Below are 13649 nucleotides of genomic sequence, written 5' to 3'. Positions count from 1 at the left end.
TTTGGGCACTTCAACGTCACTTAGCAATATTTTTCAAGTGATGTTTGAATATTGCCGAGTGGTGCTCAATGAAGATTGAGTATCATTTGAGGAGAACTTAAATACTATTCGGTGATAATTATATGTTTAAAACCCTCAAATACTATTGATCGCTTTTATTTCTAAACTTTTAAAAAGATGAACTTTAAATATTTAATAAAAAAGGAGTTGGTTTCTAAAAAATTTCGAGAATAACCAAAATTTTTGATTTTTCAAGTAAAATAAAAATTATAACTGTGCTCAAGAAGAAAATAAAAGAAAATAAAAAATGGAAAAGAGAAGTAGGCGTCCCGGTCCCGCCGCTGAATAAGAAGAGTGAAATAGAAGTGAAGGCTGGGCATCTTCTTCTTCTTCTTCTTTCAGCCTTGAGATTGGGAAACAAAAGATAGTGGGTGAGTGACAGTGACCCAGGGAAGTGCTTGGAGAGCGTCCGCTTTGAAAGCTGGGATTCATTGTTCCTCTCCTGGCTCACTAGACCAGGTATTAGCTTTCGTTCTGTTTGCCTGCTGAGAAAAATGCCAGAAATCCAATTGAACCAAAGATTTTCTTTTTCTTTTATTCATACTTTTGACTCTTCTGCTTACAAAAATGAATAAATTTGTTCTGAGAAAATTAGTTTAACAGATAAAGTTGGAATTTTTGGTCTATTCTGGCCTGAAATTCTTATACTTTTGATATTAGTTCGTTCATCATTGGTAGTAAATGTATAATTCATCCGAAGATTGGTTATAAATTCTCCATCTTGAGGCTGTGCTAATGGGTGTAGTTTCCGTTTGATGTTGTTGTAGAGTTTAATGGGGCCTAGATGGAAAGGAAAGGGTTCAAAAGCTAATGCTCTTGCAGACCCCATGTCAAAGATAGTATTGCAGCTTCAGTCTTCTCTAATCCGATCAGATTCTCAAGGATTGCTATGTGGGAGCAACGTACTTCTTGCAGTGGAAGAAGAACAATCTGATCTCCTTAATCGTGCAGGCTTTGGTGAACCCATTATTACAGCAGAGAAGGATAAGCAATGGTATCAGTTGGGTATGGAGGAGGCCTTTTACCTATGCTATGCTCTAAAATGCCTAAAGATAGTTGAAGACAAATGTCCTAAGAATGATGACCAGCTATGGCAGTCCATGAGATCCAGAAAAGCATTGTTCCCCTATTTTTATAAGGCTTTTTCTCATCTTAGAATGAAGAATTGGGTTGTCATGTCGGGAGTTAAATATGGTGTGGACTTTGTTGCCTACCGTCATCATCCAGCTCTGGTTCATTCTGAATATGCGGTGCTTGTGTTGTCAGAGGAGGATGGCGATGCAAATAAGCGAGTGAGGGTGTGGTCTGATATACATTGCACTACTCGGCTTTGTGGAGGTGTCGTAAAGACATTGTTAGTTCTTGATATCAGTAGAAACGGTCATTGTGCAGATTCCCCATCATATTTGGAGAGATACACAGTGGAAGAGTGCACAATCACAAGATGGAATCCAGAACAATGCCGAGAAGATCATACAATAGTTGTAAAAGAAAATGGAACTAAGTCAGAGATAGTGTAGAGTCTTTTTGGTCACTTTACAGTTTGCAGCTTCAGATCAGACATGTACTTTCATATTTAGCTAGAGTGAACAACTATTGATGTGTTATAGGAAATCAGCAATGAATTTTATAAAGTAAGAAGCTTCTTATGAATTTATACTGAATCTGAAAGATCACTTTGATAATTCATTAATTTCCTCTAGACTTCTACTTAGGAACCAATGAAATAAAATAATTTTCAACAGATCTTGGTAGTGCTTATCATTTATCTGTTTTTCAAGATGAGTTTAAATTGCAAAATTGAAGCTTAAGATGAGGGATACATTTGACAGAGAGTAGTATCTATTATGAGTATCTCTGGTTCTTCCTAGGATGTGGGATATTACAAGACTAAGTACAGAACTGCTTTTCCCTTATACCATGGAGGTCGTTTCTGTAGCAATCTCTGTATGTGGCTCGGTGGATACCTCTTCATCATCTGTCTCATCAGGTAGATCCTCTGTTGGCATCTGTTGTGGACAAAAGAAAGGTTTCGGAGGCATTTGCAAGAGTTCATCTTCACCTTCAAGCATCTCTAAAACTCTACTCATAGCAGGGCGATCGGCAGGCGTCAACTGTATGCACCACAATGCAACCATGATCATCTTCTTTGCTATTTTCTCGTCATTCTCATGGGCACCCTCAATTTCAATGCCCAATCCCTTCTCTAGTTGATCATAAATCCAGGAAGGGAAATATAATTGGCTTGAGTTTTCTGCATCTGCATTCAAGTTCTTCCTCCGTCCTGCCATTTCCAATAACAACATTCCAAAGCTATAAACATCAGCTTTGTACGAAATGCCTCCAATGGTTTTGTAGAACATTTCAGGAGCTATATATCCCATTGTACCTCTTATGGCAGTAAGAGAAACAGTGTTATAATCTTTAGGGTAAAATCTTGCAAGCCCAAAGTCTGAAATTTTTGAATTAAAGTTGTCATCAAGAAGAATGTTGTGGGGCTTAATATCAAAATGCAGAATCTGCATATCACATCCCTGGTGCAGATAGTCAATGGCACGAGCCACCCCTAGGGCTATCTCATGCATTCTATCCCAACTTAGAATATGATTGTTTTCTTTTCCGGGAAAGATATATTTTTCTAGAGATCCATTAGGCATGAAGTCATAAACAAGAGCTCTTTTTGATCCCTCAGAACAAAATCCAATTAGTTGCACCACATTGACATGATGAATTCTTCCTATTGTGGCAACTTCATTGACAAAATCTTGCCCTTCACCTTTGGAACCACTCAACATCTTTACTGCAACAGGATGCCCATTTGACAGCTCTCCTTTGAATACAGAGCCATAACCTCCTTGACCAAGTTTATCTTTGAAATAACCTGTCATCTTCTTAATATCTAAATATGAATACCTTCTCGGCATAAGATTCTTGTACGCGTTCAAGAATTCTTCCACTGTATCATCCTTTAGAAACTTTTTCCAAAAGCATCCCTGACCGAGTTTATCTTTGAAATCAATTGTCATCGTCTTAATATCTGAAAATGAATACCTTCTTTGCATAAGATTCCTGAATGCTTTTAAGAATTCTTCAACAGCCTTTAGGAACATCTTCCAATACACTCCCTGGATCAGTTTATCTTTGAAATCAACTGTCATCTTCTTAAATTCTGAATATGAATACCTTCTTCGCACAAGATTATTGCATGCATTTGAGAATTTCTCAACTGCATCATCCTTTAAGAACTCTTTCCAATACAGTTTGTAGCTCAAGAAACTCGACAAAATAATAATGCCGAGTATCATTCGTGCCATCAGAGTCCATCCTGCCATAAGAGTACATGCATGTATTAGAAGTTCAATCTGGATTGATATTTGCCTAAATGTATTCAAAATTTTGATCCACGAAACCTGCTGTGGAATCAAATTATTCCAAACTTTTACTTTTAAGAAAAAAAAAATATTGTTTCTTTTTCTTGCATGTTGTTTTCAATTTAATTTCACCTTTTTTAAAGAACAAGATATATTGTTTAGAAGGACTTACCAGTGATCTTGGCGGCCTTTATGAAATCTGTGAAAACAGAATCAACGGAGAAATGATTTAGGTTCAAGGAAGGAAAGGAACTCAGATATCAATCTTAGTGAGATAGCTATATATAGAACAAGCCCAACATCAAGTTTGGGCAAATTGAAAGTAATAAGGTGCAACTCACATGATTAATTACAATTTGCTTTATTCTAATACTAGAGTACACAAAATGGAGCTAGTCAAACTTACCACGTTTCAAGTAATCACGAAAACCTGCAAAGTACAATAGTGTCAGTAAGAGATTCAAGAAGAAATATGCATTCTAAAATAATAAAATCAACCTTCACATACTGAATTAGTGTGCCAAACTGATCAAAACAATACTCACAATAGAAGGATTGGGACCGACTGTAGCAGTACTCGGGGGAGAGATAATTCTCAAATGAAAGAAGAAAACCCCTTTTCAACTGCTCACGGATGAAAGAAAATGTAATGACCTCCCCAGTTTCTCCTAACATGCTAAGAGTGATGGACAAAGGACAACCGTGAAGATTCCCCACTCCATGTCCCAACATAATGTAAGAATACGAAGTAGTATTTGTACTACTATTGCAATTGATTTTCACGTACTCAGGAGACTCAACTCGCGACGAGCAATCGAAGAAGGTTACATAACTTGGTTCTCTGTTTGCAAAGTATTCATCTCCTGGTTCTCTGATTGGATAGTATCCATCTCGCGACGAGCCATCGGTAAAGTTTTTAATTGTCAAACGGTAGAGTGGCCTGAAGGGACAAGTGTCACTTAACAGACCAGGATCGACAACTTGGATTGTATGGGTTTCATAATCAATATCTTTGACATAATATGTACCGTCGTGGAGATTTAAAATTGTGCGATTCTGCTGGCAGGATAGTTCAGCTGGATGGTCGAGACAATCAGGCGCAGAAGAACCATTAATCTTCAAGCGAAAAGGGTATCTAATGTCATGGAGATCCCCACAAGAAGCAGTCGGACAGTGTTTATCTCCCTTGGCATCATGAAAAATTACAAAGCAAATAGCTATAACACATGTTAACAAGACACTTTTTGGCATGATTGCGAGGGTTGAGTTGAAATCACAGGAAAGAACTAGGGGAAAGATAAAGAAAGAAAATTTATCATCACAAGTTTTAGGCTGGATTCATATTCTTCTAAACTACCAATCCACATGCTGATTGTTTTCATATACTTTCCTTTGTTGTCTTAGCAAGAAAATTGGGAGGTAGGATCCACTTGAGACGCTTCCACTTGCCAAGAAAGTTACACTAGAGTTAATGAATGAATGATGACAATTAATTACAATGGAACCATGTATAACGGAGGACCATGATGCGGTGATCCTCCAAGTCTAAAAGTCAACCAGTCAAGTGATAAGGTACCATATACATGGTAATTTGGGTGGACATGGCTGCAGTCTCCAAAATATGACGTGTGGATATGGAATGGACTCAATGGGAAATATGAATTTTCCACCGCATTGCATGAAAATTCTAATGGACATGAGTAAATGAGGTCTGTTGCTTACTGCTTGGTCAATGACTCAATAAATAGCATCTGAAACTGGTATGTTTTTCTTGCTTATTAAGATGAATATCCCGCAGCTGTTTCTGTTTCTGTTTTTCTTGTTTATTGTCTTCCCCATTAATATTCTTGTAGTTGTAGCCAGAAAAGCAGCAACAGCTGATGGTCATGATTGCCCAATTTCAAACTGTAGCTCTGATGGTCCTCTTATCCGGTTTCCTTTCCGTCTAAAACACCATCCCCTTCACTGTGGCCATCCACAGTTTGAGGTTTTTTGCCTCAAAAATATGACAATGATTCAGCTCTCATCATCATCACAACTGTTTGCCATACAAACGATTGATTACGAAAACCAATATTTCAAAGTCTACGATCCAGATGGTTGCCTTCCCAAACGCCTTCTTAATTTTACCATCTCCAGATTCTCCACCCCCTACTACTTGTTTCAACCAGACTCTACTTTGAGTCAGGAATATTATTTTCCGACGTTAACACTATTAAACTGTTCCACAGCACAAAATTTAAGCACAACTCGGAGCTTCAACTATCTCACAGACTACTCTGTGATGCCGATCAGATGTCTGAGTAACCCGGGGCATCATCAAGTTCTTGCTACCCCACCCTCAACTTCTCTGGATGACTTGCCGGTATCAAATTGCAGTACTTTGATTAAAGAAATCTCTCTTCCAGTACGACCTGTGAATAGTAATAGCCCCTACTATTGTGAACCGGACAATGCTTTACTTCTGAGATGGAATTGGGAATATTTTCCAGCATGTCAAAACTGTACGAGTGGATGGTGCCAATTCAATAACAGCACCAATCAATTGGAGTGTAATACTGATCCTTGTATCTTTCAGGATCCCTTAAAAGAGCCAAAAGGTACGTAGTCTACCTTGCCAATTAATATAGAGCAAATATTCTGAGATGTGGTATATGTGTGTGTGTGTGTTAACATAGCTCCTACTCTACCACTAATGTAATCATATCAATGATTTCTTTCTGTAAATGTTGCTGAAAGAATTGCAAAAGCAAAATTATTATCCAATATGTGTTCAAGATGGCTACCAGGGCCTCCTCAAGGGGTGCATTTTGAAAATTTGCAAAAGCAAAATAATTATATCTCCTGAATTAATTCACTTTTGTTTTCTCCTAATAAATTCAGGTCATGCATCACCAACTAAATCTGTTATCATAGGCGTGAGCATAACTTGTTGTTCTATGCTCATATCGGTGGCGGTGGTAGCCATCTTCTACCATGTAAAACAATCAAGGAGGATAGAGGAAAAGGAGAATCAAATGAAGATTGAAAAGTTCCTGAATGATCACAAATCTCATGTACCCACAAGATACTCCTATGCTGATATAAGGAAGATGACAAATGGATTTAAGAACAAGTTAGGCCAAGGAGGTTTTGGAAGTGTTTTCAGAGGAAAGCTTCCCAATGGAGTTCTAGTCGCTGTAAAAGTCCTGAATGATTCTAAAGGAAATGGAGAAGATTTTGTTAACGAAGTGGGAACCATTGGCAGAATTCACCATGTTAATGTGGTTCGCCTGCTGGGGTTTTCTGCTGAAAGTGGCAAGCGTGCTGTTATTTATGAGCTCATGCCAAACAGGTCCCTAGAGAAGTTCATCACTTCATTTGCTTGGGAGAAACTTCACAACATCATCACTGGTATAGCAAAGGGAATTGAGTATCTTCATCAAGGGTGTGAGCAGAGGATCCTCCACTTTGACATCAAGCCTCATAATATCTTGTTAGACCATGACTTCAATCCTAAGATCTCGGATTTTGGTCTGGCTAAACTCTGTTCTAAGGAAGAGAGTATCATATCTATGACTGCTGCTAGAGGCACTGTAGGCTACATTGCACCCGAAGTGTTTAATGGGAACTTTGGAACTGTCTCCTACAAATCAGATGTATATAGTTTTGGGATGCTGGTGCTTGAGATGATTGGGGCTAGGAAGGAAACTGCTCATACATGTAGCAACAGCGAGGTGTATTTTCCTGAGTTGATTTATAATCATCTAATTCAAGGAGAAACATTGGATTTGGATCTAGATACTGATGAAGATGCTCAGATTGCTAAGAGACTAGTGATTGTTGCACTTTGGTGCATCCAGTGGTACCCAGTGAATCGACCTTCCATGAAAGCAGTTGTTAGAATGCTTGAAGGAGCCTCTGAAAGCTTGATCATGCCACCCAATCCGTTCGCTTCCACAACTACGCAGGCAGATCAACCAAGAACAGTATTGTCAAGTTAATTAAAATTAGCACACTATTACTATAGAGCAAGTGATGATTTCAGTAATGTTCTTCTGCATGTCTGTAATAGTAATTAATAGTAATAATATGATGATAATAAGAATAATAGAAAGGTGTGCTGGTCATGCTGATGTCCAAATGATGCACTAAAATTAGTATTGCGAGTGTTTTTCAATAGAAATCAATCCAGAAAGCAGGTATTTTTCTTCTGGAAAATATAATAAACTACATACCTCAATCTCTTTCAGACATTTCATCGAGCACATTTTGGTCCCACCTTAAGAAAAAAAGTCTTAACTTTAGCACTAAATTTCAATAATCTTTTTGTTTAGATATCAAAATTTAATAGTATTTTAGATTAAGCACTAGTTGAAACGTTAAACATAATAATATAGTGAAGGGTATTATAATTCACAAATATTATATCACATGTCACATTACAATAAAAAAAAAATATAGTCAATTATAAATAAATTAATAAAAAAAATATTAAGTTTGTATTTAACTGTTACGTAGCAAAACGGCTTAGGGTTTAACTCTCAATAAAAGGGTCAACATGTTTTTGACCTAATCTAAAAAACTATATTTAAATTTAGTAATCTAATTAAAATATTATATGATCTTCATGCTATTCTAAAAAATTATTAAAATTTGATATTTATTCTAATTTTATATAAGAAAAATATAAATAAATTAATTAAATTGCTAACACGAATAAATGAGAAATTTTGTTTCGTGGGATGGTAGGCCTCACTCGCCCCCTACATAAATACGTCATGGCAAAAAAACACCACATTTTTCCTGCAAAGACCAAATGGCAAATGAATGGACTTAGATTTTCAATGAAATCAAAGTCTTCTCTTAAATGTCTATTTGATTAGATTGACTCCAGAGCAGCACCACATGATATTTTGTAGACTTAAGGTGTAATATCAAATGAAAGAAATTGACATTTCGTTTAATTTTCTCCGAATCAAGTATAAAAATATCGAAAATTTCTTAAATATCAGTATTCAGATTTATAAATATATTGATGAATATATTGATTTTGATAAATATCGGCTTAGGGTTTAACGCTCAATAAAAGGGCCAACATGTTTTTGATCTAATCTAAAAAATTACATTTAAATTTAGTATGATGCGCCCAGGTCAAAGTATGATGCGCCCAGGTCATGTCTTATGGCATGACCGGTTGGGACACCCAGGTCAAAGTATGATGCGCTGTATCCTCAATTCATCACACGGGCATCCCCTTACTAATAAGGATCTTGTGTTTAGTGACACACTATGCCAAGCCTGCTCGCTCGAAAAATTGAATACTAGACCATCATATGCAAAGACTAATAAAGACTCCGCCCTTTTCCTGCAAAGAATACAAGGGGATATTTGTGGACCTATCCAACCACCATGCGGACCATTTAAATATTTCATGGTTTTGGTTGATGCATCGACAAGGTGGTCACATGTTACACTATTGTCCACAAGAAATGCTGCCTTTGCTAAACTCCTCGCCCAGATCATTAAATTGAGGGCTCACCACCCAGATTATCCCATAAAGTCCATAAGACTTGATAATGCCGGAGAGTTTACATCGAAAACTTTCGATGATTATTGCATGTCCCTTAGGATTGATGTTGAACATCCAGTTCTCCATGTTCACACCCAGAATGGTCTCGCAGAAGCGTTCATTAAAAGATTACAAATGATCGCACGAACCAAGCTTCCAATTTCTGCGTGGGGCTATGCAATCTTGCATGCAGCCATGTTGGTCCGGTTGAGGCCCACTGCTACCCAACCTTACTCTGCGTTACAGCTGGTGACTGGGTACGAACCTGACGTTTCGTACTTACGCATATTTGGGTGTGCAGTTTATGTGCCAGTTGCGCCGCCACAACGTACCAAAATGAGTCCTCAACGAAGGATGGGCATATATGTCGGTTATGAATCCTCATCTATTATACGCTTTTTAGAGCCCTTGACAGACGATCTCTTTACCGCCAGATTTGCGGATTGTCACTTTGATGAGACAGTCTTCCCGCCGTTAAGGGGAGATAAGAACGTCACCGTTCCTGAAGAACGACATGAATTGACGTGGAATGTCCCCACTATGTCTCATCTCGATCCCCGAACCGCACAATGTGATAGTGAAGTGCGGAGAATTCTAGATCTACAGAGTGTAGCTCATAATATGCCAGACGTTTTCTCTGATCTAGCTAAAGTGACGAGATCACATATACCTGCTGCAAACGTGCCTGCAAGGATATCCGTCCCCGAAGGACGTGTCATCCCAGGAGGACGTGTCGTCTCAGATGGACGAGGTACAGCCATAGCGGCTAACCAGTCTTATGTCCCTGCCCAGAAGCGAGGTAAACCACTAGGTTCGAAGGACTCTTATCCCCGGAAGAGGATAAATTTGGCACAAACGAGTCCTCTTGACATCGCAATCTCAACCGATCCATCTCACGAAATAGTTCCAGATTATGGGTCCGTCCTGGAAGAGACGGTGTTGAGGGACGCTCTAACATCTGAACCCACTCCCGAGAACAGAGAGATCTCTATAAATTATGCATGCTTAAAGTGAGCTCTGGAATCGAAACGAGATTATCATCGATGATATATTTGTATTCGCGGTAGCTACCGAAATCATAACTAGCGATGACATCGAACCTCGCTCCGTTGATGAATGTCAACGTCGAGACGACTGGCCAAAATGGAAAGAAGCAATCCAGGTCGAATTAGATTCCTTGACAAAGAGAAAGGTGTTTGGGCCTGTCGTTCCTACACCTTCTCATGTTAAACCTGTAGGATTTAAATGGGTATTTGTAAGGAAGCGTAATGAGAAAAACGAGATTGTGAGATACAAGGCTCGTCTAGTGGCGCAAGGATTTTCTCAACGCCCTGGGATTGATTACGAGGAAACGTATTCTCCCGTAATGGACGTGATAATGTTCCGCTACCTTATCAGTTTGGTAGTTTCCGAAAAACTGAGTATGCAGCTTATGGATGTGGTCACTGCTTATCTCTATGGGGATCTTGATACAGAGATATATATGAAAGTTCCCGAAGGACTTAAGATACCCGATGCAAATAGTTTCAGAATTCAGACCACGGAACACGCTCTCCATTCGTTTGAGGCGTTCACTATATGGATTGAAATAATCCGGACGGATGTGGTATAACCGTCTAAGTGAGTATTTAATCGGGATAAGATATGTGAATAATGATCTATGCCCTTGCGTGTTTATTAAGAAAATAAGTTCTGGTTTTGCTATTGTAGCTGTTTATTTCGATGACATGAATCTAATTGGTACTCCTGAAGAGATCAAGGAAACCGCTAAACACCTGAAGTTGGAATTCGAGATGAAAGATCTTGGGAGAACAAACTTCTGTCTCGGCCTGGAGCTCGAGCATCGTGCAGATGGAATTTTGGTCCATCAATCGAATTACATCCAGAAGATGTTAAGGCGCTTTAATGAGGATAAAGCGAAGCCTTCTAGCACACCCATGATCGTCCGTAGTCTAGATCCTAAGAAGGATCCGTTTCGTCCTGCAGATGATAACGAAGAGATATTGGCACCAGAAGTCCCATATCTAAGTGCAATAGGCGCATTATTGTACTTGGCTCAATGTACTAGACCGGAAATCTCATTCGCTGTGAACTTGTTAGCTAGATATAGCTCTGCGCCAACACGCCGCCATTAGAATGGCATAAAAGACATTTTCCGCTACCTTAGAAGTACGACGGATATGGGCTTATTCTATCCCTATGCATCAAGGAATGGATCGAACCCCCTCGATCCTCGGAACGATGCTCGCCTTGTTGGATATGCTGACGCAGGGTATCTATCAGACCCGCACAAGGCGCGTTCTCAAACTGGTTACGTCTTTACCATTGGGAATACAGCAATATCTTGGAGGTCAACGAAACAGACCCTTGTTGCTACCTCTTCGAATCATGCTGAGATTATAGCCCTTCACGAAACAGTTCGTGAATGTATATGGCTGAGAGCAGTTTCCAAACATGTTCGAAGTACGTGTGGGCTGAATTCCACCACTGATGAACCAACAATTATCTATGAGGATAATGCTGCTTGCTTCTAGCAAATGAAGACGGGTTTCATCAAAGGAGACAACACCAAGCATATTGCACCGAAGTTCTTCTTCAATCAACAGCAACAAGAGCATCAGATGATTGAAGTCAAGCAGATCCGATCTCAAGACAACCATGCAGACCTCTTTACCAAGTCACTGCCAAAGTCCACGTTCTTGATGCATGTTCGAGGTATTGGTTTGCGTAGATTGGCTGATTTACCTAGTATGTAATCTTCAGGGGGAGTCGACATCAGGGGGAGTATCCCGAAGCATACTCACTTGACCATCGTGTACTCTTTTGTCCTTCGTCCAGGGTTATTTTGTCCCACTGGGTTTTGTTACCTGGCAAGGTTTTAATGAGGCACATCTTGGCATGGTCACCCTACTCATACTACATCCTGAAGATGTGTTGATCTGATATATATGCATTTGCTCATCTTTTCCCTTCAACCACGGGTTTTTCCCATTGGGTTTACCGGGCAAGGTTTTGGTGTAGCAACTCTAATGCACCCCGCTCCCATAGACATACTATCTGCTTATGATCCAGAAGATATGACTTCACCTACTTTCGAGGTTCTGATGCGACTACTCCACACTCACGCGCGTTGCACTCTTTTTCCTTCGACCAAGGTTGTTTTTGTTTCCACAGGGTTTTTATTACTTGGCAAGGTTTTAACGAGGCAACTTAGAAGCGCATAGTAGAGACAACACTAATGACATGAAATATCCAAGGGGGAGTGTTGTAAATATATTGTTATATATGGCTATCCCTGTAATTAGTTGTAGGGGCATACTAGTAAATATACAAAACCTAGTAAACCCTACTTCTATATAAGGATATTTATAACATGAATGAAATGGACTGATCATATTCTCTCTGCCTCCTTTTTTCCACAAACCCTAATTTTCACATACTTTTACAACAAATAATAGAAAGGTGTGCTGGTCATGCTGATGTCCAAATGGTGCACTAAAATTAGTATTGTAAGTGTTTTTCAATAGAAGTCAATTCAGAAAGCAGGTATTTTTCTTCTGGAAAATATAATAAACTACATACCTCAATCTCTTTTGGACATTTCATCGAGCACATTTTGGTCCCACCTTAAGAAAAAAGGTCGGTTAACTTTAGTACCAAATTTCAATAATTTTTTAGTTTAGATACCAAAATTTAATAGCATTTTAGATTAAGGGCCAGTTTGATATTGCTGTGAGAAAGAACAGCAGTGAAGTAAAGTCAGCTGTAAAGTAAAACAGTTGAGTGTTTGGTAAACTATGTTTTCAAAAGTGTTGTGAGTACAAAAAATAGTATCAAAGTGTTTGGTAAATGTTAATATAAAAATGTTGTGATTGTGTATAATTGCTAAAATGGACATGATGTTGAAAGTGCATTTCACTTTTTTGTTTGGTAAAAATAAAATGTTTTTTTACTTGTTTTGAAATTTTTAACTACAACTTTTTATTAGCTTTAATTTTTCTAAGAACAACATTATTAAATAAGTATGCCGATTATTTTTTTAGGTATATTATATTTTTAATCGTATAAATAAAATATCATAATTAATTATCACAAGATAAAATATAATTAACAATGGACATATTTTTTAATTTAAAATAAACAAATAAAAATTATAGAAATCAATGAGGGTATTATGGGTAAAATAAAATATTAATTGTTGTTGTGAGTCACTGCACCTTTCAAAAGTACCTAAAAACCTCTTTCTGTTTTTGTTGTGGGGAGTTGAGAATTGTGAGGAAAAACAATTTTTTATTTTTTTACCAAACACCAAAACTGTTGTATGTGATTGAGAATTGTCATCCACAGTAGCTTTTGGGTCCTCCACCGCAATTCCAAACGGGGCCTAAGTACTAGTTGAAACGTTAAACATAATAATATAGTGAAGGGTACTATAATTCACAAATATTACATCACATGCCACATTACAATAAAAAAAATAGTCAATTATAAATAAATTAATAAAAAAACTATTAAGTTTGTATTTAACTGTTACGTAACAAAACGACTTAGGATTTAACTCTCAATAAAAGGGCCAACATGTTTTTGACCTAATTTAAAAAACTACATTTAAATTTAGTAACCTAATTAAAATATTATATGATTTTTGCTATTCTAAAAAATTATTC

At 37.9% G+C, this 13649-nt stretch overlaps 2 protein-coding genes and 1 pseudogene across 3 annotated transcripts; 2 read left to right on the top strand and 1 right to left on the bottom strand.

Moving 5' to 3' along the window:
• The first annotated feature begins 353 nt into the window (after positions 1-353).
• On the top strand, positions 354-1717 carry LOC147280723 (tRNA-splicing endonuclease subunit Sen2-1 pseudogene; annotated as a pseudogene). Its single transcript, XR_015122771.1, has 2 exons — positions 354-519; positions 828-1717. The product of XR_015122771.1 is annotated as a tRNA-splicing endonuclease subunit Sen2-1 pseudogene (transcript).
• Positions 1718-1792: 75 nt separating this feature from the next.
• Positions 1793-4889, bottom strand: LOC147280722 (LEAF RUST 10 DISEASE-RESISTANCE LOCUS RECEPTOR-LIKE PROTEIN KINASE-like 2.1). Its single transcript, XM_086245966.1, has 4 exons — positions 3977-4889; positions 3838-3861; positions 3604-3630; positions 1793-3385 (listed from the first exon to the last, which is right to left on the bottom strand). The coding sequence occupies exons 1-4, from the start codon at positions 4680-4682 to the stop codon at positions 1974-1976; spliced, it is 2169 nt and encodes a 722-aa protein (XP_086102092.1). The 5' UTR covers positions 4683-4889; the 3' UTR covers positions 1793-1973.
• A 308-nt stretch (positions 4890-5197) lies between these two features.
• LOC147280721 (rust resistance kinase Lr10-like) lies at positions 5198-7666 on the top strand. The gene is made up of 2 exons (XM_086245967.1): positions 5198-6031; positions 6315-7666. The coding sequence occupies exons 1-2, from the start codon at positions 5215-5217 to the stop codon at positions 7412-7414; spliced, it is 1917 nt and encodes a 638-aa protein (XP_086102093.1). The 5' UTR covers positions 5198-5214; the 3' UTR covers positions 7415-7666.
• Positions 7667-13649: the final 5983 nt, after the last annotated feature.

This window comes from Dryas octopetala, chromosome 6 (genome assembly GCF_963921425.1).
Source record: "Dryas octopetala chromosome 6, drDryOcto1.1, whole genome shotgun sequence".
NCBI classification, from domain to species: domain Eukaryota; kingdom Viridiplantae; phylum Streptophyta; class Magnoliopsida; order Rosales; family Rosaceae; genus Dryas; species Dryas octopetala.
Note: the sequence above shows the minus strand (reverse complement) of the source record. Positions and strands in the feature narration are given on the sequence as shown.

Excerpts from the sequence above, each read along its gene's own strand:
- LOC147280721 (XM_086245967.1), top strand. The coding sequence starts at position 5,215 with ATGAATATCCCGCAGCTGTTTCTGTTTCTGTTTTTCTTGTTTATTGTC. Across the intron at positions 6,032-6,314 it reads TCCCTTAAAAGAGCCAAAAG|GTCATGCATCACCAACTAAA; the intron begins GTACGTAGTCTA and ends TAATAAATTCAG.
- LOC147280722 (XM_086245966.1), bottom strand. The coding sequence starts at position 4,682 with ATGCCAAAAAGTGTCTTGTTAACATGTGTTATAGCTATTTGCTTTGTA. Across the intron at positions 3,631-3,837 it reads TCGTGATTACTTGAAACGTG|ATTTCATAAAGGCCGCCAAG; the intron begins GTAAGTTTGACT and ends CTGTTTTCACAG. Across the intron at positions 3,386-3,603 it reads AAAGGCCGCCAAGATCACTG|GATGGACTCTGATGGCACGA; the intron begins GTAAGTCCTTCT and ends CTCTTATGGCAG.